This window comes from Corvus brachyrhynchos, unplaced genomic scaffold (genome assembly GCF_000691975.1).
Source record: "Corvus brachyrhynchos isolate BGI_N302 unplaced genomic scaffold, ASM69197v1 scaffold115, whole genome shotgun sequence".
Taxonomy (NCBI): domain Eukaryota; kingdom Metazoa; phylum Chordata; class Aves; order Passeriformes; family Corvidae; genus Corvus; species Corvus brachyrhynchos.
The window spans coordinates 22,736,681-22,763,080 of record NW_008239553.1 but is presented as its reverse complement, the minus strand read 5'-3'; the positions used below and the strand labels follow the sequence as shown (position 1 = coordinate 22,763,080).

Here is a 26,400-nt window from a genome sequence, read left to right as displayed (position 1 = left end):
TTCAATAACAAACACTACTCCACTCCAGCTTTTGAAGAGTGAGGGGAGAGTCGCTCAGCTTTTGTGCTGCCCCTTCCCCCTCAGTGTCGTGGCAGGAGAACTGCCATGTTGTAGAGCTTGAGAGCTGAAAGGTCACCGACAAGGTCACTGACAGAGGGGACTGGAGTGGAGAATCATGGTCATTCATCTTCACCTACTTCTATTGTACCAGGTTACCAGTGACATTGCTTTCATTTTTTGTAGCTTTTTATTAACCGTTTGATTTGTTTTCACATCCTATTCATAAAGCAGCAAGCATCACTTTTGGCATGCAGGAGCCTCCCTGTACAGCTCAACCAGGACAAAGCAGCTGGACTTTCACAATAAGGTTCACGTGATCTAATTTTATACACCTTTGAAGATATTATTCAAGTTAGAAATACTTAATTTAAAATGACTATTGTACAGTGGAAATCACTTATTCACAATATTCATAGTTATTTAATTCTTTATTTACAAAATACTATCCTGAGAATTTTCTCTATTAAGCTTCAATTTGAGCAAAGTAGTTTGTATAGACCTAAGTAACAATGGTTACTTAACATAAGGAAAAATGCCAGTAGGAGAGCACAAAGCTGGTTCAGGACATTCCCCAAATGACTGTCAAGTCTCCTGCTGTGGTTCTGGTTGTTCTACAGCTGATGGATTTGACTGAGATGGTTCAACTCTATTTTCAGGAGGAGGTGGTGGAGGCAAAAATCCAGGTCGTTGAGGTGGATAGTGAGGATAAGGTCTCATTGGAAATGGGTTTCTTACTGTGAGAGAATCAGAGTAGTCCAGTTAATATCAATCACAACAGGAAACATATACACCTGCTTCTCTTGCTGTCTTAGTGCTCAGCTAGGCCTATCTAACTAGGAGTCACATGTCAGGATCCAAAGAGACAGAGATGCCAGGAAGGATGAGGGCAAAACCATCACTTTTCTCAGTAGTTACCCACAACAGCCTCAAAGCAGCAGCAAGCCACTGCCAGCTCCTGGGCTGCCGCTGCCAACATCCCCTTCAGTCTGCCACAGCAGCCCTTACCTGCCACACCTTACAGATATTTTGGCAGATAAATGGCTTAGTTCTTCACACATACTCGGAGAACAGCAGGAGTCAGAAAGAAGCCCTGCAGTCTGACACTGACATCTTGCTCCAGTCATGCAAACTCAAAGGGAGAACAGTTGTTTTGGGACTGTGCCTTTGCAGGGCACCACCACACCTCAGAGCCAGAGGATGAAACTTTTAAGATTTATGTAAGGTGCAACTTCACAGGAAGAAAAGGATTAAGGTAACCACCTACTTGCTTTCCTACCCCACAAAAAGAATCCTTTAAATGCTGAACAGTACATGTAGGTGTATTTTCCAGCAAAAGCTAGTGTTTGTAAAAACATCAAGACGAGCTGTTGTGAAAAAGGAAGTGTACAACACAATGAACCTTAATCAGAAAAGATGCTCCCTGCTAGCTGAATTAAGAAGTAGTGTGTGCAAATATGTGCACATCCACCCAGTGTGGTAACTCACTACCTGCACAAAGCACTCCCATGCATCAATTTGAAACAAATGCTGGCAAAAGCCACGTACTTGGCAGCGGAGGGCGCGGAGGCCCAAAGTCTCGTACTGGAAAGCATTCCCGTGGCCCGTACATGCCAGCAGGAGGAGGGGGAGGAAAAGGAGGTCCTCGTCTCATGAAAGGTACTGGTGGTGCTCTAGGATCCACAGGCATCAATGGAGGTCTGACTGGAGGGAAAGGCAGGGGTGCAAACCCTGAAATGACAGCTTCACTTTCAGGTGCCAGCGACTGATCGGGGAGCGAGTTCTGCAACACAAGGAAACCAGGGAAGTTAGTGGAGGGAAAGGGAACCTCTCCAGTCCCATCAGGCCTGCTTTCATGTAGGTGTGACACTAGCTCAGGGCTAGTTCCAGCTCTGCCTTAGCTGCAGCATAATCCCGAGCAAGGCTATCTATGTGTACTGACCATCCACTTGACCATAGCTTCATATTTTGGGATATAATTAATTTTCAACAGGGACTATATTAGTAATACATCAAAATTAATTCACAAGGCAGTAAGTGCTGTGATAAAGTATACATATAATTTTATAATTTGCACTGCAGAGTGCAATATAATGTGACCAATGGACTACAGACAAATGTTTCTGGTTTTTGCAGAAAATTAAAGCTTCTTTAAATCAAGCTGCTCTTTAGCTACTTTAGCTCTTTAGCTACTTACACTAAAGTTCGAATGATCCTTCATCCCATCTCCACTTGGTTCTGTTTGTGGACTATGTTCTGAAGATGTCTGTCCATCTGTATGTAAAAGTTAAAGAAATTATTCAGTGCTGATCTCTTTCTCTCCACCAATTTCAGTAAGTTTTTTTGACATCAGGATAGATAGGCAACAAAACCAACAGCAAGTAGCAGTTCAATTTTCCCCCTCCCTCTGACTAATAGTTTATTTCTTTGGTAAACCCCACGCTGGGAATGGCTGTGCTATCATAGACTCTTGGCACAGAGCTTGACACAAATCCAAATCAAGTATGACAAAAACCAATTCCCTCCTTGGCTGACAAATTTCAAGAAGACTTCCAGAACTACCTCAGTTTTGGACAAGCAGTCAGGAATTAATAGTAGTAATAATAATAATAATAATAATCCTCTCATTTGCCTTACTTTATAAGTAAAGAGAGAAATAGAAACTTCAGTGTTTTTAAACTTTACTGGGAACAAGTATTTTCTATAACAACTGGAGAAAATTATTAAAGGAAATTGTCAGAGAGTAGAATCTGACTGGATATAAATATACTAAATATATACACTAAAACCACTTTCTTTTAACAAACAAACAAACAACCCCCCAAACCTGGGATTTGAAGTATATTGCTTTCTTACACTTCAGCTTGAATAGATACACTAAAAACCACCAGACCAAAACAAGACTTCTAACTAGTGACTGAATTTTTATGTGCATATTGTATTTCTACTTCTTGAAAGCAAACAAAGCTTTTTTCTCAATGAACAGATAGGTCTTTTCAAAACTCTAAATTACTTGTCATTTCAAGCAGGCCCTGCCTCATTGATGATATTGTTACTTAATCTAAAACAGTTCAACTCCTATGTCACACAGAGAATATTCATGCCTTGGTATTTAGGTTGCATAACACTTTCCATTTTAGGTCCTTGTGAAGTTGCTCACAAACTCTGCCAGCCTTTAACTCTTCTTTCTGACAAGAAGCTTCCTGCCCCAGGTACCTCCTCAAGTGAAAAGTTTTTATAATTTGCCACCCCAGCTTAGGAAAATCCGTATTATTTTGTTCACTTTAAATAACATTTTGATCATCTTCATAAGAAGTGTAACTTGTTCACTCTTAATGAGTGGGAGCCTTGATTTCAGTACTGTGAGATACTCTGATGTTCTTAAATCAGATATGCTGGATGGACTGGTTTTTGTGTGGTTGGTTTTTTAATTGAAGGGTTTTTTTTACAAATACTCACCCAAGTTTAGTGAAATTATGTGCCTGTAAAGAGCAACATTCACACATGCTTAATGACCTGTTAAACTCTGGCAACAGGGTTATCCAAAACCCTGGTGCCATTACTGCGGTTTAGAATCGCCCAAGAACTGAATACAACATTTAAAAAAATGAATTAATTGTTGCTTGGCAGTGCCTGAAGAAAGGGGTAAAAAGGGACGCAGTAAGCAAGTGCAAAGACCAGTGCACCTCTCCTGTCCTTCAGTCAGCAGCCAGATTCTAGAAGAAAGGCCTCTGTGGAACATGAAGTATTAGAAAGCAGAAGTGAAACAGACAGAAGGCTTGGGAAAAAGGGAAGGTCAGTAGCTGCACAGGGGAGAACTATCTTCCAGTAAAGAACGATTCACTTTGGAACCTGAACCTTCAACCTGAAACTAGATTCAGCATTCCCTGTTCTCACAACTGTGACACCAAGCAGCAAAGGTGCCAGAAATGGTGCAAGGGAGATGGTAACTTCCTACTGTCAGTAACTGAGTCCTGGGTGGTGAAGTTTCTATTGGGAATTTAATGGCTTCACCTCGCTGATGAATCAGACATGTGACTTACCAGGGCATTACATAAAGACAAAAAATGCTTAATAAGTAATAAGCTTTTAAGCTGTCAGTGATAAGGTCTCAGTGACCAAAACTTTGCCTATGAGCTTCTGGCAGTTTCCAGGTGTCACAAACTAAAATATATGTAATTGGCCTATTCAAAACTAGTGGGTCAGTGAAAGGTGTGATTAAATTGGAGGCAACTGCACTGTGAACTACAAAAAGCTGCCAGTATAGTCAACAGTTTGAAGGAAGAGGTCTCAGGACCTTCCACCTCCATGCACCAAGCCAGTGGACACTTGAACAGTTGGCTGTTTCTGTTTCACTCTTTGTGAGTCTAACCCTTTCTAACTTTACCGAGTGTGGCATGGAAATTCAAGTATGGGTTTGTGATGTTTTAATGCTGTGATGAGCCTCATGGGAGGGACCAAACAGACTCTAAACCAATTATGAGTGGTCAACACACAGAACAGTGAGGGCAGACCAAAAAAATACCTCATGACTGCCATTCATGGAATCCCACCCACCTGTCAGCAGGGAGGGCTGTTGCTCCAATAGGGAATGGCTGCAGCAAGGCCAGCAGGTGTTAAAATGTTTTCTACACAATGGAACCTCAGATCTGTGGTAGCTATAAACCTGTCCTCTTGCCACAGCTTACTTTGCACAGTCAGTTTACACTGAGATTTTCCATTTTAGAGTATCATGGAAGCAGTTCCCACCTGTTTTATCGAAAGACTGCACATTGTAAGTTCGTAGTTCTGCTGGTCCAGAAAGTCTTCCAGTATTTGGAGGATTAGGGAAAAATCTCTCTTGTCTTCGAGCAGGAAGAACTGGATCAGCATAAGGCTCACCTAACATTGAAGAAATCACAAAACAGGTCTGTGAAGGTTTATTCCTCGCATTCCACATAATTTTAGACCAGAAAGATTCTCTGGGTATCTTATGCTCTTGTAAATATACAAAGTATCTATTAATCAGGGTGAGCAAACAAACCTTAAATAACCCAAACAGAAGAATCCCACCAAGTATATCCAGTATCTTATGTTTCTAAAGAGCTGCAAAAGAGAAAGTTCACTGGTTTTTGGTTTAACATACAGCAGAATTTTGAAAGCTAAGATTGCCTAAGTTATAAACAGTGTTCCCTTGAAACAAAGGTCCAGCAAAGAAGATTGAAGACAAAATAAGGTACTGTATGTTTTAAGCCATTCTTAGGTAAGAATGCTGTTTTCCATTACTGCTGCAATATGTTCCCACCAACTTGCTGGCATCAGATCTAGCAATCCATCATGCAGCTACAAGACAAACTGTATCTGTGAGATCCAAGTGCAAAGGTGGGCTAAGAACACCAAGGAAAGGCCAAGAAAACAAGACTACCCCTCTGCAGTATCCTGTCATCAGACCAGACCTGCCAAATGAGAAACTACATCCTGAGAGGACCGTGAGTTCTACCACCAGGCTTTCACACAGATCTGGTATTGCTTGCTGCAGTAATAACTGAGGTACTGCAAGGTACCTTCATCTGTGTACATTACCAGAATTTTTATTTTCTCTAAACTTTTAACATTTTTTCTTTTTCATTACAGGTATCCAGGAAGGTTGTCCATCCCCTCAAGTTTTTACTTCAGAAATATCAGCAGAATCCTCTTTAACTCATCTCTGCCTTCCCTGAATGGTAATGTGCAATACAGATGTTTAGCTAAAGAAGTGAGAGTGAAGACTGATTTTGCTGCTGTTAATCATTGAAGAGACAGTATCAACAGGAAAACATGTGCCAGACAGGATGAATGTACCATGGTACTCCTGTACTATTAATATAAATGGGGTCTTTTTGTAAAACAGTATTTTTCAACATTACCTAGTTTTTATTTAAATAAATTAAAACTTTTTACTTCTCAGATCTTTTATTAACTATCCAGCCCAGACAGGCCTTTTGATACACTACACAGACTCCCAGTAAAATGATGAACCCAAACAGTTGATTTTCCCCTGGTAATACCAACGTGTATTTAAAAGATAGCAGAGAAGTGCAAGTGAACCACACTGTTAAAGAAGAGGAAAAAACCTGCTGTTAGAAAAACCCAGTTTGGTTGCATGTGCAGGTCCAAGAAAACACCTAATATTTTTAAACCCAAAATACTTACATATGTACACTGCAAGTCAGTAGCTCCCCTTTTCCATGGATACAGTAGCTAAGCAGAGTTTTATACCTGGTGGAGGCAGAATTATCCTGCGTTCTCTTTCCCAAGGAGGAGACAGGGATCCAGTATCTGATGGTGGTCTGTGGGGATCAGTCAATCTATCAGAATTCAGCTCTCCTCTTTCACTACCAGCTTCGTACACGGCAGTTGGTCCTCTGGATCCTAATCGAAGAAATCAGGTAGTTATTCACCCTTGTATTTTAAATCCTCTGCTATGGCTTTCCTCATTAAGTCTGGAAATAGTGAAACAAATCATGGAGTGCCAACACTGTCAGGACACAAGAGGCGCGCGGCTCCACAAGGCTCTCCAGCTGTGTGCTGATGACCAGTTATGTCCACGAGAGGTGTTTAAAGGTGTGCAATGAAAAGCTCTTAGTTCAACAACAGCACAACAGAGAGGACCTGCAATGCTTTCTAAAAAACTCGTAGTTTCGCAAGTTTCAGTTAATTTGAATCAGAAACTAGTACCTCCATGACAAATAATCTTCTCAGGGATAAAATCCTGCTGCTAATCAAACTGAAAATTACCATGCTGAGAGTTAATACCGGTATCATAAAACACCCATCTGGATTCAGCACTCTTCTAGTTCTTTCTAATTCTTTATTCAAGAAGAAGAATAAAACTAAACCAAACAAAAAAACCCCGCTAAGGCCAGGTCAACACGTAATCAAGTGCAAGAAAAACTGTAAAAATGAGTGATTTTAGATTGCAAGCTTCCTTTAAAACAGACTGGGTCTGAAAAATTACAGAAATACTGAATTCTGCTATCATACTCTAATTCTCCGTGCTAAAATTCAACTTACAACTTGAAGCCATTGTGTGTCTTGTGCACTGTGAGATAAGTACTATAATTGCGCTTATAGAAACCCTTATAGGAGAGACATTTGGACATATTTCCCACTAATTAATACAGGCTTCAATAGGTGTAATGGTAAAAATAAATTAAACAGTAGCTTCTTTGTTACCTGTAACAGATGCTGAACTTCACTCAACCATTTTTCTACACTGCTTCCACCAACATCAAAAATATGAATGGAGAGTATTTTTTTCCCTTACAACCCATTCCACCCCAGCTTACTTTCACCTACTCCTGAATCTCTGAATTGTACTCCTTACACACAAACTTCCTGGTCCCTTCTATCAGCAGGGAAGAAATACTCTCTGCTGATTCTGCTGCTTCAAATTTAGAACAAAGGGAACGGAAACAATTTACTGAACCAGTAACTTTCTAGTACCACAACCCCCAATAAAACTACCTTATATTTTTGACAACATTCTCTCACTGACTGTAGACCAATGAAATGGAAGGGGCAGTATTCTTTCTTCAGAAAACTAACTGACTCTCTTTTACTTTAAAATCATGTTTATTTCAGCAGAACCCCATCTGTCCAAGAAATAGAAGACAACTGATAAGTCTAGCTTTTCACTTTCCTTAATTTATGTTTTTAAAGTGAATCCACTGACCAACCTATCAAAAACAACTAGATTTTCAACTGTACTGTTACACATTAAACAGCTTTAGAAGGAAGCTGAAAAACAGGAAGAGTTTGTCCAATTAACTATTTATGTTGAATTGGTTGTTTTAATACTTTTTGTCACCAGCAAGAGGAAAAGGTGTGACAGGTTTGTAGGAGAGGAGAGAGAAATCCAGAATAGATAAGTTTTCAAGTTTAAGAATTGTACCTCTTCCTCCTCCTCCTCCTCCACCTGGAAGCATAGGTGAAAGCCTTAAAGGACCCTCCAATAAAGTTGGAGGGGAAAGAAAAGTTCTTGTTTCAGATGAAGGCCGGCCCATTGGTGAGGGTCCATATGGGGAATGCTCTGGAACAGTTAAAACAAAATGCTCAAGTTCACAATACTTAGTTTAGCAAACTGTATAAATAACTTCTCAGGTGAACTTAAAAACCAAACTGTGTAACTGAAATGAAAATTGTGCTCTAATTACCATGTGTAACATATTCCCAGTCTACTCTCATCAATACTACAGATGCTCTTAGTTTCAACAAAATACTTGACGTGACCTAGAGTCACTTATGACCCAATTTTTTTTTATAAATGACTGGTATTTGTACATACACATGGCCAAGATAGTTTCAAACAATGACATAGGTGTGGTCTTGGGAAACAAAACCATAAACCAAAATAATTAGGCTCTATTTTACAATTCAGTACTGTACCTCTGCCAAATGGTCTCATTGGAACATCGAGAGCATAAGGGTCTTTTTCTAAAAGTTCAAGTTTAAATTCTGCTTCAGTTAATCTGCAAAGAGACAACAAGTAAATAGTACGTGACCAAGAAATGCAAAAGCTTTACCAGACTACATTGTTTACTGCCAGGCTTTCTACCTAACTGGTTAAATGAAGCATGGTGTTTTATTTTATTCCCTAAATAAATAAGAGAGAGGATGTCACAGCACAAGTATTAGTTAACCTCACACCTGAAGTTCCTCTCAACTATGACCAACTGTTAATTCAGCATCAACTTCTGAGATAAGCTGTAAAATCATAAGGTAATCATGACATCTGGCTGATATATTCTTACTTGAAACAAACAAATAAACAAACAATACCCCCCCCAGCATTTGTGTTCTAGTAGTACATTCTGCTTCTTTCCTGAAGTATTTCAATACTTCACATAGTTCCTAAGTTCTTACTTTCTTGCATGTCATAATTACAGAAAAGCTCAAGAGACTCCCTTTCAGAACTCGAATTGGACACTGATCTCTCTGCCCTGTTTGGGCCACAATTCATTAACAGAAAACATCAAACTGCTTAAATCCAAAACATACCAAACTGCATTTCTTTAGGAGTAGATGAGGACTGCACTTACTTTTGTCTGTTATGTGCATTTTCTTTTTTTATATCATTGAGGTGTCTTTCAGCTGCTCGGGCTGTCAGCTTTGGGGAAGGACAAAAATCAGATGCTTAGATAATGTTATTTATTGATTAAGTGCTCCATAAATATGACAGTTCCTAGACCCAAGACATTCTGTGTGAAGTGTATGGACTGCATTTTCACAAGATATGACTTGTGTATGGAGCCTCACGTACATCAGCAAATGACATTAGCAGCTCTACAACCCAAATTTTTGAGGGATGATAAGGCTTTCCTGCAGGTTCCTAAAACTCCAGAAATTAAATTCTCTGGCTATAGCTGCTTTGAAGCACCTACAGAAGATTTAAAGTCTTACATTCTATGTAAGAAAGTTTTATTTTAAAATCAGATACATAAAATCTCTGGAATTATGACTACAAAGCACCATAGCTTTTAGCAGGAATTTATCTCAGATATTCTGGGAAAGTGAAGAATGTATTAGTCAGGAGATATTTTAAATTTTCCTGTTTGGGAAAAAAAAGGCAAAAATGGATTTTGTAGAAACACTCTTAGGAAGTTGTCAATGGAACATACTGTTCTCACAGGACATAACATCTTCTACTTAGAGATAAAAGAAGGAACGTACACCCAAAGAAAATATCAAAATGGCATTGAAACAAGGCCAAAAGCTTCCATTAGCAAAATGTCACACATTTGTTATATAGTGTCATGTTCTTCCAGTGGATTTATTGCTGTAAAAAATGATGTAAGATTATCATTCTACTGTGTTCGTAAGTATCCAGCTTAATTTTTCCAACTATTTTATACAACAGAAGTATTTTTAACAGGCTTTTGTGTATTTCTGCAAGAAATCCATATGTTCAAAAGTGAAAGGTTAGAGATAATTTTGATAAGCTGTTTTTAGTAAAAAACAAAAAGTGATAAAGCAAGCTTTTCAAATAATGAAAAATGAAGACACACAAAACTCAGAAAATTAAGTATTTGGAACTTACCCAATTATCATGAGCTTTTTTCTCATGTGAAGTAATCTGAAAGAGAAGATTCATTATTCATCTAAAACCCCTAACTTATGATTATATGCTCTTTTTTATAAATTTAATATGTGTGGATAATTTATAATGAGACACCTAAACTGAAAATTCAGCTTTTCAATAAAGTTATCTGGTGATCTCTGCTATGAAATTGTGTCAGTCAAAACCAGATGACATTAAGAAGAGGAGGGGGGAGGCAAAACTAGACACCCAACAAAGCCAAGCCAAATAGAGTTCACAAGCTAACAGCAAGTGGTATTCCAGTTGCAGTAACATCCCTCCTACTGGCATAGATGTTGTCACAATGCACAAAGTACCTGATTCTCATAAGAACGAATGGTTCTCTCCAGCTCTTCTTCAAGATCCTTTGCTCGCTCCCTGTTACAAAATGAGGATTTATGATATTGCAATAAAATGTGCAGGGAAGTTTTGAATACAATAAACTCAACGGTAGCCACAAGGTGTAATTAAGATTTTCTTTATCCAAAAGACAATATTGTCACTTAGGCCCATGGGATACATAAAAATTATTCTAACAGTGGAAATTCTAGGCCTTACATTACTGCACCCAGGAATGTAAACAAGAGAGCAGAACCCAAACCCCAACAGAGCCCCAACTTTTCATGGTTGGTGATGTTTCCAATATAAAGGCTATCCTTCCTCACATGCCCTACCAGCCAGCCTCACCCAGCTCAGCACAGGAACTGATGTGGCTGGAGCACCACATTGTCACAGGCTACCAGTCAGTCCTGAGGGACAGTCACCTGCACCAAAGTTACTTCAAGACCACATGTATGATGCCACCTTTGCTGCCAGCTGCCCTGTGCACAGTCTCTCTAGGTTCTACACTCTCTCAGCAGGTGGGCCAAAGACACAGACATTGCTTAGTTATACTCAATTTGCAATTAGGATGCCTACAAAGTCCATGTTCTGAATAAATCAGGAAGGGTGAATTATGCCTTCCTTATGAATACTGAAGAATGTCCAAAAGAAAGAATTCATCTAATTAACTCCTCAGGAAGCATTGATAGCTATTCAGTTAGACCTAATACTCCCACAAACACTGAAGTAAGATGGCAAATATACGTTACATATTGAAAAATTATGCCACAGCTAGAGAAAATGCAGAAAAAACCCAGAGGTGCACAGCTGGTGAAACAAACCCAGAGCAAAGCAGTTAAAAAACAGCTACAGCAAATATTCACCCATGACAATATTTTAGTAAAGAATTTCTAAGCAACAGGACTGTTTGACAAGCTTTGAGATACAGAAATAGAATACTATAACTATACAGCATAAATGTTAGCTCTGCAGGAAAACTGAACATTCCATTTATTTCACAACATTCTCTTAACTATGTGTTTTTACCTTTGTTCAGTAAGGGGAACTAGATTAGAGACCCACTTCTACCACACCATTAAAGCTAATGTATCAGTACAATTAGCATTCTAATGGAAGAGAAGTTGCCATAATCTTCAACACTCAGATGCTTTAACGAAGTAAAACCACCCTTAGTCTGTATTATTACACACAAACTAGCATCTAACACACACGCACTACAAAGAAACTGGAAGAAAATACATTTGCTTATGCTGTGGTTTTTTTAAATCTCTATTGCTCTTTCTCCACTTTGGAACAAGTGATTACAGCAACTACAATCTGCAATTACCTGTAGCTGTTAAGTTCTTCAGCAGCATGAATAATTTTTTCATCTACTTTAGAAAGCTTTTCTTCCTTCTGTAGACGTTCCCTCTCTTCTACTGTCAACCTCCTTTAAACAAAATTCAAAAACTATGGTTAACTGTGTTTCAAGACAACAATTTTGAAAGCAGCCAGAAATCATATCAAACAAACTAAAACCCCAACTGCACTAATGGTCAATGATTTGTTCTGGTATTTTCTAAAAATAATTTTCTAGAGGAAAAAAAGATTGTTACTAGCTGTTTTTTAAAAAAAAGTCTTTCCAGGTCCCTCTTTTTATCTTTATGCCTTATTGGGCACTACAGAAGAGAAAACTCATATACTCCAGTCCATAAATTATGGACAAGGTAGTTCTGCAGAACACACGTGAATAATAGTGCTGCATACACCCCTGAATGGATAAACTGGTCATTTTCCTGGGAACAGCAGTCCTTAGCAATCAAGTTGTCTAAATCATGGATTTCGTGAACATGATTTAAATTTCTTTTCTACCCAGTCATCTCCTACTTTTTCATTTCCCCTGTTTGAACAGACCCAGTTTTCAGAAGATGCCTTAATTAATTCTAAATCTTTTTTGTGCTGCTACATCACCACACCAGCTTCTCCCCACTCCTTTTTGGCTTTTCTAAAACTCTTTGACTAGCAGCATACATTTTCTGAGTTTTAGTGAGGCATTTTTAAATATCATCCACAGTCTTCTTTCTGCCTGCTTATCGTATCTTCTTTTTAACAGGTTCCTTCCCACTCCCTCCTTGCTCTTTTTTAAAAATCAAAATGTTAATGTAGTGATTTCTAGGGTTTGTTGCATCTACAAAGAGGCTAAATATCTACACAAATATATATGTTACAGAGCAGATTACTGAAGTAATACTTTAAAAAGGTCCTGCATACTGCTCAGTACAGGATCTAGTCTTGTGCTGATTCTCTTGCTGCCTTCAAGATTATGCCCACTCTTCAAAGAAATAATTTCCGACTAGTGAAACTGTAATTTTACCATCATGCCCTAAAATGATGTGCCCTGCTGCCACACACACTTCTGAAGGTTAGTACATGCTCTGGACCAATCAACTTTAATTTCTAGTCCTAAACATATTTCTGATTTCAATCACTCAGGTCATAATCCCTACCAACACCCTGACTGTGAGGCAGATAGTACAGCCTTCATATTCTGGTTTTCTTGGTGAGGAAAGCCTGATTCACAAGGGTTTTATGTTGCTTATCAACAAGAGCTTGCCTACATTTTACGTTTAGTTTTATATATATCTCATAATTCCTCTGACATTCCTTGCTCTCTCTATTACATAAAATATATCTCACAGTTAAAGCACCTACTGATTTTCTTTCACTTTGACACGTATTACATCATAAAATAATTTAAATAAAGAAAAAATAATAAAGCTTTCCTACTTTAATTGCCTTGTTTCATAGATTAAAAATCTGTTACTTCTTTGTTTCTATACTTGATTGTGGAAAAGCCCTAAAATGAATTGTTTCATGGAAACAGCTTCTATAAACTACTGTAATTACAAATGCACATGGAAGTGTAATAAATTGTCTTCACAATTCAGAAAATTCTGGAGAGTAGTATTCACACTTTCAATAATTTTCAGTCCCCCAAATCAGAGTTACATTCAAATCAAACAGCAAGCATTGAACTTAAGAAGAGGAACCAGCACCTGTGTAGTTTCATTTCATTTTCTTGATAAAGCTCAGTCATTACTTTAAGTTTCTGCTGAAGCTTTTGAACTTCACTTTCAAAACGTTCATTTTCAGACCGCAAGGAAGCTTGTTGACTTTGAAGGTTTTCTATGCGTTCTGACAAATTTAGAAATAATTATATTGAGATAACACATTGGCAATATTTTAGTACACAAAAACTCTGTAAAAACCTAAATGTTGATTTAGTAACATAAGAAATAATGTTATTGTAATTCAACATATGACACAAAATGAGAAACCAGCAACTATACTCTCCACCTGCCCCAAAGTGCAGCCCTGCACGCGTATCAGGCCTTTGCTCCAAACCAGTGCAGTTTTGTAATTCAGAATCTAAATTTTCATTTACGGCTCTTATTATTGTAATTGTTCGACTAAAAAAGTAAAACTAGTACCATCATATGCTCTTGCAGATTTACCCACACAAGGTCTTCCCCAACAGCCTGAATGGGTAACTCAGATTCGTCAAACTACCTTCATCTTTCCAAACTGACCTCAAAGTCATGTTTCTTTTCCTGTTTACTATTCCTGTGCCTCTTTTCAAGAAATAAAACAAAGCTTCAACTAAGTTTGAATACCTTTATGGGACAGAGCTACAGTCAATTTGGAGAACACACTTGCACAAGGAATATGTTTAAAGGACTGTAAGAAACCAAAAAAACAGTCTTACAGAGCATTTCACCACCCAAATATCAAAGCAGTATGTTCATATGTGATGCCTACTCTGCCAGCTATGATTATGAAAGCAATAGCTAATTACAGGTTTTAATTTGAATTAAAGTGGCTTTCATTTCATAAGGTTTAATTCAGTATGTCCTACACAACAATGGAAAAAAAACAGAGCAAGATGCTTTTAGGTTCAATTCTCTAAATGCAGTACTTTATATTTTAAGGATTGATCTTGTACCCATTACAAACTAACTATAATTAAGCTACCCTTTTAATAGATGGTTTTGAAATTTAGATTAAAACTCCACTGTTTCATGTCCAGAAATTATGTAAGGGAGGTATTAGCTATTTATTAACATAACTTTGCTCTTGTATTTTAAGATTCTATATCTTAATAGCTACAGAATATTCCAACAGAGTACAACCAAACTTGCAACTTCGATTATTCTACGTCTAAAATCATGTATTTAAAATAGCTAAGCAACTTGAAACATGAATTTTAAAAATCAAGTAGTTGTTAATGTAAACTTAATTCAGTTTTTACTGGAATTAATATTTGCAGCCTGTAAAACCATTTTACCAAAGCAGCATCTTATTAAAGGCAAACCAACATTAATTACCTGTAAGTTCTCCTTTAGCTTTATTTTCATCAGACAGTTTTGAATACATTTGGTCTCTTTCTGCTTCCATGGTCTTTAAACAAGCATTTAACTACAATCAAAATTGAAAAAAAAGACAGCACTTTAATATTACCAGATTAAGAAACTGTTTGCATGCAAAAATATCTGATTAAACATTAAAAGATGCTGAACTCTAATACTGGTATTACCAGAATAATTACATGTATTCCCTCAAGTTTCCCCTCTTCCACCCACAAGTTTCTTAAAATCACATACCTTTGCAGCATAGATCAATTTCTTTACAGTTCTTTTTTGCTTATCATCTGGTTGAAGGAATAGAACAATAAGTCACGTAAAAAGCACAAAAAGATTGGTGAGAGCTTACTGCTATTATTTTGTTTTTATACAAGAGCAATGCCAATATACCACAATAGGCACAGCATATTTGGAGAATAAAGGAGCAAAAAAAAGCGGGGGTGTGGGTAGAAGATATGCCTATATTGTAGTGCTTTGTTTGCCAATCAATCACAACTCAGACTGGTCACATTAAAAGTGAGATGCTGAACACACACTGCAGGATTCACGGGCATGTGCTCTATGGTATCATAAGCACCAGCATAAAAAGAAGCCGCAGCAGGAAAGCGGAGGAAGAAGGGATTTTCTGTGTTGCTGTTTAAGGGGACCCACATCTACACCCATTCGATGACAGTGCTACCACACTGCCTGCAACAAGTAACACCTCTGTAATGACAAGGAAGCAGAAATTAGGCTCTAAGGACCCTCAGTACTGGGAAGAGCTTGAAGAAGATATACAAGCAAGATTTCCACCTAGAAATGCCACAGAATCACTGCTTAATACTCACACAGGCTAATGTCATTCTGCAAGAGACTGAACACCGAGTCTTTACATTGCTCTGTAACAGCATATATGCCACACACTGCTAAACAGGAGAATAGGCTGCTATTCCAGAGATGTCCAAGTGTCAGTTAACTGTCCGACATGAATGACATCAGGTGAGATTTAGAAATCTGACTTCTTTAAAGCTAATCTTTCAACTTTTCTGGAAGTCAGTCAATTCCCTATTTCTAAAACATCTGTTAAATATTTAAATAGGGAAACGACACAAACCATACCTAAGTGCTCTCCATTCTCTGTTTCACCCTTTATATCTGTGTCCCAGTGATTGTCTTCAGTGTCACCATCTTCTCGTATTGCTGAACTCCAGTCTTTCATATTCAGTATATACTGTGTCAGCGACTACGAAAAAGCACACAAAACCCCCACAAACAATAAAACAAATACAAGCAATGAAAATGGGAGTTATCATTACAATTACTTTCCAGCATTTCTGTCCTTTATTTAGTTCCCTTAGCAGATTAAGTCAGCCCCACATACAAGATTCTAGATGTCTGATAATACTTTTTCTACCAAAGCAAGTATCTGCAGGTCAGTGGGCAAATCCTCGTGAAGAATTTTCAGATAGCTATAAGCACGCATGCTTTTAGCATGGCTTGTGTATGTAAGGTACACAACTATAAGAACATACACCCAACTTCCACACTCTAAACTGGGGGGCAGCAGGGGGGAAAGCCAGTGCTCTATCAAAATTGAAAGAATTTTTCCTTAGTTGTCTTCATCAGACTGCTCCATTGTGCTGCTAAGCAACCTTTTCTTTGCTTAGCCAGAAACATAACATTAGAGAATAGAGACAGCAAACAAAAGCCCAAAAGAGCATAAAGCATAGGAGAGGTTGTCAGGCTTTCTTGGAACTCCATGATTAGCATTAGTCTGAATAATTTGACTCAATCGTAAATGTCATAATTTACCTTGATTTGGCTCTCCTTATTTTTTAAAACTTCTTCTACATCTGCTTTAGATGATTCAAACATCTTTGTTTGTTCATTTAGTTCACTAAATCGTTCACCCCATCCTTCAGCTTCCTGTAAAAGCTAAAAAGGAAGATACCAGATTAGTGTGATTGTCTACGAAACCAAGAATCAAGGATGAATAGTACTGAGCCTGTTACATGTATTATCTATACGTAAGTGGAATTTAAACCTCTCACCCATCAGTAAGAATTAACTGAGATAAGACTACAAGAAAGTTACCTCAAGAGTTGAAAATTAAGACTTCTGTGTTATAGTTCAGTTGCTTTAGCTACTATAGCTGTCCCTTGTAATTAGTTGTTAAGATATTTTTAAGCATTTATAAGAAGTGTTCAGTTAATATTCCACTCAGTTTAAAAACCTTGATGTGACAACAGCAATGAGTATAAAATAGTGATAATTTATGTAACAGCTACATACACTGGGGAATGGATGGAAATATGCACACACACTTCTGAAACGGTGCCTGTGTCTTTTCAACTTAGAAGTGGTCAGAGAAGTAAGGGAAAAGAGGAAGCTTTTAGGCAGTTATTTATATTCATGTGACTTGCAAAACTGTGTTATTTCTCCTACCCTTCTCCATACTTCTTAAAGTAATTTTAAAATTTTATTTTAAAAAAGCTTTCTTGTTAATGAAAGTCACAGCTGTATGTAATCAACACCTACTAGTATGTATCTTTGCAATTAACTGTGCTTAACTAAAATGATAGGGAGGTTCCAAGGTTACATTTACAGATACTCCCTAGTAAAATTCCTCATTTTGCAAAAATATTTTACAGGAGTAAAGGGATTAGAACACTTCATCACCAGCTATTAAAAATAACCACTGCAACATATTAACTAATTATATTGTGAGAACAAAATTGAACAGATGTAAATGTCTGTTAAGACAAAACATGCGCTACAACAACATGGGGTAAAGTACAAACAAATCGTCTTAAAAGTCTGTCAAAAAATACTGCTTGAAGTTGCACAACAGGCAATCAATATAAGGGCACTGAATGTACAGAAAAGAATAACCAGGTTGAGCAATGAGAACACAACAGCCAGTTATACTAAAAATAAAACCAGAAAACAGTAATTAAAAAGGAGAACTGCCATGCAAATAGACAAGCAAGCCTGAACACTACTTATCAAAGATAAACTAGAAGGCATAGAACAAAAAGTATGTGACTAGAATTGGATTAACACACATTGCCCCTTGGCACACAACTGCACTTTCCAAGCAGTAAAAGCCACGTATGAATTTGCAGCATCACACAAATGACATACTAGGGATTAGAAGACATACATAGACAACTATTTTTATCATTAATTGTCATCATCAAAGGATGACTTTTAAGACTCCTTCTTCATGAAGCCAAAGAGAAAATAAATTTATGACTTTATACACCTATAAGAATTACAATAAAGAGAAACAGCAAGGATTTGCAATGAGCTAAAGCAATATATATTTCTAATGTTCCTGAAGAAAACAAAACAAAACAAAAAACCAACAAAGCACCGAAGTTCATTAACTGTTCCCCCTGTTCAACCTAAAAGGCCCAATCCTCTCTCTGACACATCATAAACCTGAAACAGCACATCTCTTATAAAGTTTAAGCTATGATGTGCTAGAAGATTATGACCCATATATACAAATGGGCAGAGGAAGAAAGGACTCTAGTTTCTGTGAACAAATAACACCTTTGTTACCTTTTGAGCATACATGAAATTCCATCTTTAAAAAAAAGTAAGAAAGAAACATAAAAGAAGGATATGGATATTTTGATACAGTAAACTAAGTCTCACACTTAGAAAGTACCTCAGAAATGAGAACACAAATAAGCAAGGCAGATGCTTTCTCTTCTTTACTTATCAGGTTCCAGCAACAAATAACATTAAGTTCTTTATCTACTAAAAAGCACAGCAAACTACAAGATGCACAAAAGTTCTCAAACTACTAAAAATTGCAACAAAGCTCAGTTAACAACAAAGGGTAGTAATTAATCCTAAATAATGTGGTTAAGGAACTACTTATACCCAGGTTTTACCTGGAAGAAATGCAAAAGAACTTTTTTTTTCCATCTAGGAACATGGCAATTAAACCCTGGGAATTGTTTTTACTTATTTTTTTCCATGGTTTTCCTTGACATAAAACAATTGCCTATGAAATATAGGGCAATTGCCAGCACTTAGTATTATCCTTCTCTAAGCACTACTTTTTTACTTTATCAAAAAGGAAGGGAAGTGAAGATTTTTGCCACACACACACAAATAATTGGATTATTTCTGTTTGAACCCAAGAAATGACTATGGGGGGGGAAAAAAAAAGAAAATTCCTCTCTATTAAAACTTTATGCATTGCTTCTCAAAATTTATTACATAAGAATACTGTCACATTTGAAACAAAGCACCAAGACCAGACCCTTCCTCCTCACAAAACCAAAGAGGATGTAGACATTAGACAAAAAAACACTCTTGAAAGAAAATAATTCTTGAGCAACTTCATCTCACAATGGTAACAGTCAAATCCACTGCTTCTCCACCCACAGCTCTCAATAAAATTGTCTTCCTTTTTTCAGTAATCACAAACATGGACTCCTTTTAGAATTAGGGAAAAAGATCAAGTTCTACTAACAGAGTTGTGCAGAACTGAAATATTCCTCCTGCAGAAAATTTTTTATTTCCACTATCCCTTTTTTTTTCCTGAACCACTAAGTTTGATATACACCATGTTTTGACAGAGAGGACTAAAGCAGCTTCTTATAAGACTGCTAAAAAGTAATTCAGGCAACAAGGAGATCATCAGTCAGTCAGGAAAATAAGCACATATCCATTAAAACCACAACAAACCACCTCAAACCCCAAAAATATTACACAGAATATTAAACGTTCAGAGAAAATATCTATTTGTTAGAAAAAAAAATAGCTTCACTGTAAAGCTACCTACTGCACAGGACAACTATTGCATATGCTGAATATTTTAAAATAATCAGTTTTCTTTGTGATCTGGCTACAGCTCAGAGGAAAAAGGACAACTAAAACTTGGGAAGTAACAGTCGTTTCTGTTCCTCTGTTACGTACCTGACTTTCAATTAATACATCCACAGTGGTACTAGAGTATATTTTTTACCTGCCTTCTGAATACTCTGCAATTTCTCCATTTCTTTGGTTTTCTAGATCAAGTAAAAGAATTTTCTCTCTGCCTCTGTAGAGAATCCTAGCTGTGGAGTTGTTTGGATATTTCTGCTTTCCTCCAGGTCTCAGCAAAGTTCTTATTAGTCTTACATTACCACATGCTCTCCTTCCACTGAACTTTATTCATGATTCCCCACAAACTGTAACTACTGTATTTCTTTTAAAACAGGATTATCTTAGATGAAGTTACTCCAACGTAAAGTTGTTTTAAAAATGTCCTCTTCCTCATTCCATTTACTAAAACACACAAGAGGTATTAACAAACTTGTTGAGGATGAGCTCTTTGGAGAAATCATATTTATTAGTACCATAGGAAAACACAGTATTTCTAAGGATAACTAGGAAGAGCCTACCTGTTTCTCACTTTCCTGGAGATGGCTGTTTTCATCTACTGCATCTTGAACGGATGTCTTGAGTCTCTCAGTATTAATCTGATACACTTTTAGGGTAGATTTGGCCTAAGTGAAATAAAAAAGTGTGTTGTTTAAACGGTATTGGTGAAGATAAGTGGGGTCATGATGGTATTACTGGACTTGTCTTAGGTTTTCTGGCTGTGCTACACAGCCACATTCTCACATTTTCTCTAAAATGTCAACAGTTTTTGCTGACTGTAGTTTTGCAATACTATGTAAGATTCTCGAGTAAGGAGAAGAAAAGACAAGGTAACTACTTCTCAATAAATGCCAGTCATTATATGAAATTAAAAGTTGCTCAATCAAGGCACACAAAAGTACGAAGCCTTGTAAAGTTTTTTGGTTTACACAGCATATGATCTCTGCACCCTTAATAGAAAAAAAATTAAAACAGTAACTACATGGGGAATAGAGAAATTGCAGATTTGAAAACAGAAACTATAAAAGTTAGACATACCTCATCAATTTGTGACTGGATAGATTTTTCTTCATTCTCTAAAGACTCCACTTTCTCCTGAATTTCAGCCACCTGAAAATCATTAGTTGTTATTATAGCTTCTTTCACATATTTGCCTGAAAATGTCTAGGCAATTAATAAAATTATTTTAATTTTCCAACCGAAAAAGTTCTACTGCTGAATCAGTAAAGCCAGCTTTTCTTCTTTTGAGTATTTTCCTTTATAATTTTTCTAATGTTAAAGGGAAGACAAAATGGAAAATGTAGTTTTTATTTCAAAACACACAAAGAAAATAGTTTGTCTTCTTCACAGAGATTTTTTCCTGTGAGAATATTTTTTAAATGAATGGAAACAAAGACAGGATTCTATTTATTCTTACCAAGGTGTCATTTTCTGACTGCTTAGATTTTTCTTCTTCCAGTTCTTTTTCTAGATTCTCTATTTCCTCATTGAGTTTCAAGTTTGACTTGTTCAGTTTTTCATGTATTTCCTAAATCAAGTTGGTTTGTGAGTTAATAAAACATCTGATACTAATTACATATTGAAGACAACAAGTATGTTTTAAATATGACAGCAAAGTATGTTTCACTCAAATATTCTACAGACTCTTGCATGTTAACAAAAGCTGTAAGAATTAGCTCTATAGGATCTGAGGTACAGAATGAAATAAATCTACTTGCCTTTTTTTCACATGAATTTTATAGGGCCTGTTAGGTATTTGATTCACTTATCCGGAACTCTTTTATGAATGTATTCTCAGTTTGGGGGATATAAACAATGTAGTGTTAATCTTTCTTTAATCTGTGCACCTGTAGCCTATGAAAAGTATTTGAACTAGATAAGATGTGAGAAAAAAATACTTCACGCAGTACCCTCCTTCCTAGAAATGGGAACAATTTACTTCTTAAAATTAAGTGTTGTCCAATATGCCATTTGTTCTAGTATCACTCATTTTCAATGCAATTTTTAAAAAAGACTTAACATCTTAACATTAGCATCTTAATTTAAATGCTTTGATTTTATGTCATTTTCAGTAACCCAATTAAAACAATTGAGTTGGGAGTTTTTTGGGTTTGTCTTCTTTTGCTGTTGTTTTTATTTGGTTTGCTTGGGTGTTTTTTAATATGGGCTGCATTTTCCTAAAATACTGCCTTATATTTTAGAAATAACAATTTCCATTTCTCTTTTTACCTCAAAAAAAGATGTGTCTGTTGATTCTTTCATAATGTTACCATCCTTCAGAGACAACTGTAAATCTTCAAACTGAAAAGGAATTACTTTATGTCAGAATATATGTAAATAATTGATTAAATACTAGTGTTAATTTGCGATGCTCTAGTCTGAAACACAGACATCACCTAAATATTCACAAATGCACCTTGCTGGAAATCAGGAAAGCCTTAGCCCTAACTAGATTATCCCAGTGACATAAACCAAAGAAAGACATTTTGAAGTTGCTTCCAGTGAAATACACTGTATTAATAGTTAAAGGCAGAACTTGTTAACACCTTGATTGCTCTTAAAGGCACTGACAGAAAAAAGCATTTGAAGAATCCCTTTAAAAGCTTTAAAACATCTTCTAGAAAAGTTAATACTTTGCTAGATTGAATCCATTTCTACGACACATCCGAAAGCAATAAATGAAGACCGTTACCTCTTTTTTGCAGATGCTGAGTTTTTCAAGAATTTTGCATTTTTCTTCAACTAGTTCAGCAATTTTATTGGCAAGCTGTTTTTCCCTTCCTAAAAAGTGAAAGACAAGCATATGTTGCATCATCCAAACAATTAAAGCTGAAAAAAGAAAGAATAAAGTCATACTCCAAAGAAATATGGAAAATGAAGCATCAAAAATAAGCTTACCTACATAAAGTCGACTTCTAACCTGAAAAGAAAGAGAATAAATACTGAAAATGTCTGATCAATTACTCTCACATACTATCTGAAAACTAATCTTTTAAGCTGTGATATCTTGCCAAGTTTAACCATGGAACTTAAAAAAGGAGTATAAGTACAGGCTGCTATTAAACAGAGGCAATCATATCTTCTGCTCTTACGCCCTCCATGTCTGCATGTTTGCCCTGTCCTTCTTCCACTCTTATCAGACAAAAGAGGGGAAAGGAGATTAGTTTTCACCTGGATCACTTTAATAACACACCTCTGTATATTCATTACATAATCACAATTGCCTATGCAAAGTCATAGTGGACATGCACAGTCAGAAGAGTAGGAAAGGGAAGGGAGGGGGAAGCTCCACACACAAGCTCAGATTTCCCATTGGGAAAAATCTCCCACACAATATAACACATGATAGCTAAAGCTGCAGTAAGCTACTACCCGATGGGCATCCTGCAAGTACCAAGTGAGCAGCTGCCACGTGGGGTCTAGTGCCCTAGAATCAAAATCTAACAAACTGCAAGGCAAAATCTGTCAAAAATGGCCGGTACGAGAGATGCAGAACTTGGCTGAACCCACAAAACTGTTACAACACAGCTCACTGAAACAACGTTTCTCTTAGGGCTGGACATGGGTCATGTGCCTAATGCAACAATGGGTCCCTCAGGTCTTCCCTGTTTCCTCCTCACTTAAAGCCAAGGAGACCAAATAACAAAAAAAGGGTAAGAAAGTCATAAGTATACTTTTATCCTATCATCCCCAAAACTAAACTCCATTACTTCTAAGTAACCACCTTCAAGGAGCAGTCAGTGCAGTTCTAAGTATGGATGACTGAAAAAGCTATCAATAACTTTTGTAATATTTCACGCCTTAAGTGACATGTGCAAGAGCAAAACAATACCAGATTAGCTGTTTGCATGATTTCAGTTCAAATGCTTTTTGTATCCTCTCTAGAGGGATGCCTCTAGAGAACAAAAGGTATGACTAAATTATAGTTACATTAACTTACACAAACACAGATCCCCTTACAGACAAGGTTAGTTGATGTTAAAACCCTAAAAATGCAGTTGCTCGTATCTGAAAAACTAAACAGCTATGCAACCAATCTTCAAACATGAGTATCATTACACCTAGTACCAAAATCACACTGTCTGTATGAGAGGATGTGAAAAGAATACTGAATTACAGATACTGACCCCATTTCCTTAGCAGGGAAAGTACGGTAGGCAACCTTTAATAATCAGATCTTTACTTACTCACAAGAGAAGACAGGCATTATCTCAGAAATACAATCTGATTAGTGCCTTAAAAGGTTTCAGCACTGCAATTCTCAAAGTCATCAGATCAGTGCTTACAAAGAGCATGCAGTTAAATTGTTTCAGGGTTTCAGTGTTGCAGTAAACAGAATCCAGGTGTCACTGTCCAAACAATTTTAAAATGTCTCTCTTGACAGGAAACCATGTGGATTGCTTTTGCTTACAATTACCTGGAAAGACCCAAGCTGCTCTGGCTATGGCTAGGCTAGTCACAGAGATATCAATACACACAGCAATACATACACCCTAGACATCTGTCTCCTGTGAAAATAATTTAAGGGCTGACTTTGAAAGTCCGGTGTAGAAATTAAAAACAAAAAAGGAAGCCTTACTACAGCGAGTTTCACTGCATTTCCTCTTACACCAGTCAGTCACTACATGTCCAAACACTTATTATCTTGACAAAACAGACTTTTCAATTTCTCTTTTAGAGGAATTCTAAATTCAATCACAATAGATTTGAAACTCGGAAGCATTATATATCTTGAACAGGAAGGATAACAACTTCAATGCAAACTATTAACGCACTCTACATATCTGCAAGTAACTTGAACACTTCCTGTGATGGTTTTTTCTGCGATAAGAGTTAATTTTCTTCATAGTAGCTGGTACGGGCTTTATTTTGGATTTGTGCTGAAAAGCACTGATAACACGCGGATGTTTTAGTTATTGGTGAGCAGTGTTCACACAGAGTCAAGACCTCTTCTGCTTCCTGCCCCACCTCACCCACAAGGAGGCTTTGGATTCACAAGAAGCTGGAAGGGGACACAGGACAGCTGACCTCGACTGACCAGAGGGATAACCCACACCGTGTGACTTCATGCTCAGGACATAAAGGTGAGGGGAAGGGGGGGGTGGGGTGTTTGGAGTGATGGAGTTTGTCTTCCCAAGTAACTGCGACATGTAATGGAGCCCTGCTTTCCTGGAGACAGCTGAACACCTGCCTGCCCATGGGAAGTCGTGAATCAATTCCCTGTTTTGGTTTGTTGCATGCACAGCTTTTGCTTTCCCTATTAAACTGTCTTCATCTCAACCCACCAGTTTTCTAGCTTTTAGTCCTCTGATTCTCTCCCTCATTCCAACGTGAGAGAGGGAGCGAGAGAGTGGCTGTGTGGTGCTCAGCTGCTGTCCAGGGTTAAACCAAAACACTTACTGATTGGTAACTTCTGTACAGGAACAAGAAAATTGTCAAGGCTCCAACAATGCCACCACAAATCACTATTTCCCATGGGAAACCATACAGATCAGGGCCAGGTCTCATATCTTCAGGCAGTGAAGCCACAGCCTGAAAAGTAAAGTAAAAAGCTTCAGCTAAAGGAAAAGAGGTTAATATTCTCAACAGAAACAGACATTACATGTTGACATAGTTTACTTCTAATAAATATATATCTATAAAATAGATATACATAGTTTACCTATTAGAAGTAAACTGTCTATCTATTTTTTTTCCAAAATTCTGAGAAAAATGGTTAACAGAAGCATTTGCTTTTTAAATGATAGATTTACCAAGTGAAGGAAAAAAAAGAAGAAAGAAGTTCCAACAAGATATGAAGATCAACAGATAAAGCTCTGAAACCTTCTCTTTCTGAGTCTACCAATAATTACAGAATCATAGAATGATTTGGGTTGAAAGGGACCTAAAAGATCATCTAGTTTCAATCCCTCTGCCATTGGCAAGAACACTTTCCACTGGACCTATTTCCTCAAAGCCGTCCAGCCTGCCCTTGAACACTTCCAGGGATGGGGCATCCACAGCTTCTCTGGACAACTTGTTCCAGTGCCTCCTCACCCCTATAGTAAAGAATTTAATTCTCTTATCTAATCTAAACTTAGCCTCTTCCAGTTTAAAGTCATTCTCCCTTATCCTATCTCTACATGCCCTTGTAAAAAGTGCCTCTCCAGCCTTTTTATAGGCCCCTTTAGGTACGGAGAACTTACTACGGAAAATTCTCCTTTGAGTAGTCTACCCAGTTCACTGCTGGAAGAACCAATAGCAGTATTTCTTGATTGTTTGGTAGAAATACCTGTTCAACCAACCTCATGCTAAAATAACATACTGAACGCACCGGTGATTTAACACATTTTAAACACTTCGATACAATCACATCTCATTTGTAAACGGATCTGTCTATTTGTTCAAAGATACGACATGCTCAATGCAGCTCAAATTTACTCCATGTGACCCGTGCTTAAAAACAGGCTACTGTACAGTTAAGTCTTAATTTCGATTTCTCCCCTGCCCAAGCCTCTCGACAGCAGCGCTGCACAAGACCCCGGCCCTCGCGGGGGCTGCGCCGAGCCCCGCGTCACTCCCTCACTCACGCAGCGCAGCCCTTCCCAGGCCAGCCCGCAGTAGCGCCGGGCGCTGTCCCGCAGCCCCGGCCACAGCCCGGCC

At 37.5% G+C, this 26,400-nt stretch overlaps 1 protein-coding gene across 2 annotated transcripts in view; it reads right to left on the bottom strand.

The window, feature by feature from the left end:
• Positions 1-224: 224 nt before the first annotated feature.
• Positions 225-26,400, bottom strand: part of LOC103620862 (cTAGE family member 5) — a 36,350-nt gene continuing 10,174 nt past the window's right edge. The window contains exons 1-24 of one of the 2 annotated variants that reach the window (XM_008639594.2): positions 26,328-26,394; positions 25,159-25,290; positions 22,657-22,678; positions 22,451-22,539; positions 21,988-22,059; positions 21,176-21,286; positions 20,797-20,868; positions 20,280-20,384; positions 16,687-16,809; positions 15,994-16,117; positions 15,136-15,182; positions 14,860-14,950; positions 13,531-13,669; positions 11,823-11,924; positions 10,471-10,531; positions 10,115-10,150; positions 9,117-9,184; positions 8,464-8,546; positions 7,970-8,107; positions 6,295-6,447; positions 4,807-4,938; positions 2,255-2,331; positions 1,606-1,840; positions 225-794 (exon numbers count right to left, since the gene is read on the bottom strand). In XM_008639594.2, coding sequence (XP_008637816.1) covers positions 643-794; positions 1,606-1,840; positions 2,255-2,331; positions 4,807-4,938; positions 6,295-6,447; positions 7,970-8,107; positions 8,464-8,546; positions 9,117-9,184; positions 10,115-10,150; positions 10,471-10,531; positions 11,823-11,924; positions 13,531-13,669; positions 14,860-14,950; positions 15,136-15,182; positions 15,994-16,117; positions 16,687-16,809; positions 20,280-20,384; positions 20,797-20,868; positions 21,176-21,286; positions 21,988-22,059; positions 22,451-22,539; positions 22,657-22,678; positions 25,159-25,266 — 2,340 coding nt within the window. In that variant the 5' untranslated portion in view covers positions 25,267-25,290; positions 26,328-26,394 and the 3' untranslated portion in view covers positions 225-642. Of the gene's footprint in view, positions 795-1,605; positions 1,841-2,254; positions 2,332-4,806; positions 4,939-6,294; positions 6,448-7,969; positions 8,108-8,463; positions 8,547-9,116; positions 9,185-10,114; positions 10,151-10,470; positions 10,532-11,822; positions 11,925-13,530; positions 13,670-14,859; positions 14,951-15,135; positions 15,183-15,993; positions 16,118-16,686; positions 16,810-20,279; positions 20,385-20,796; positions 20,869-21,175; positions 21,287-21,987; positions 22,060-22,450; positions 22,540-22,656; positions 22,679-25,158; positions 25,291-26,327; positions 26,395-26,400 lie in introns of those variants that run through there. The other variant, XM_017741915.1, reaches the window with a different exon arrangement.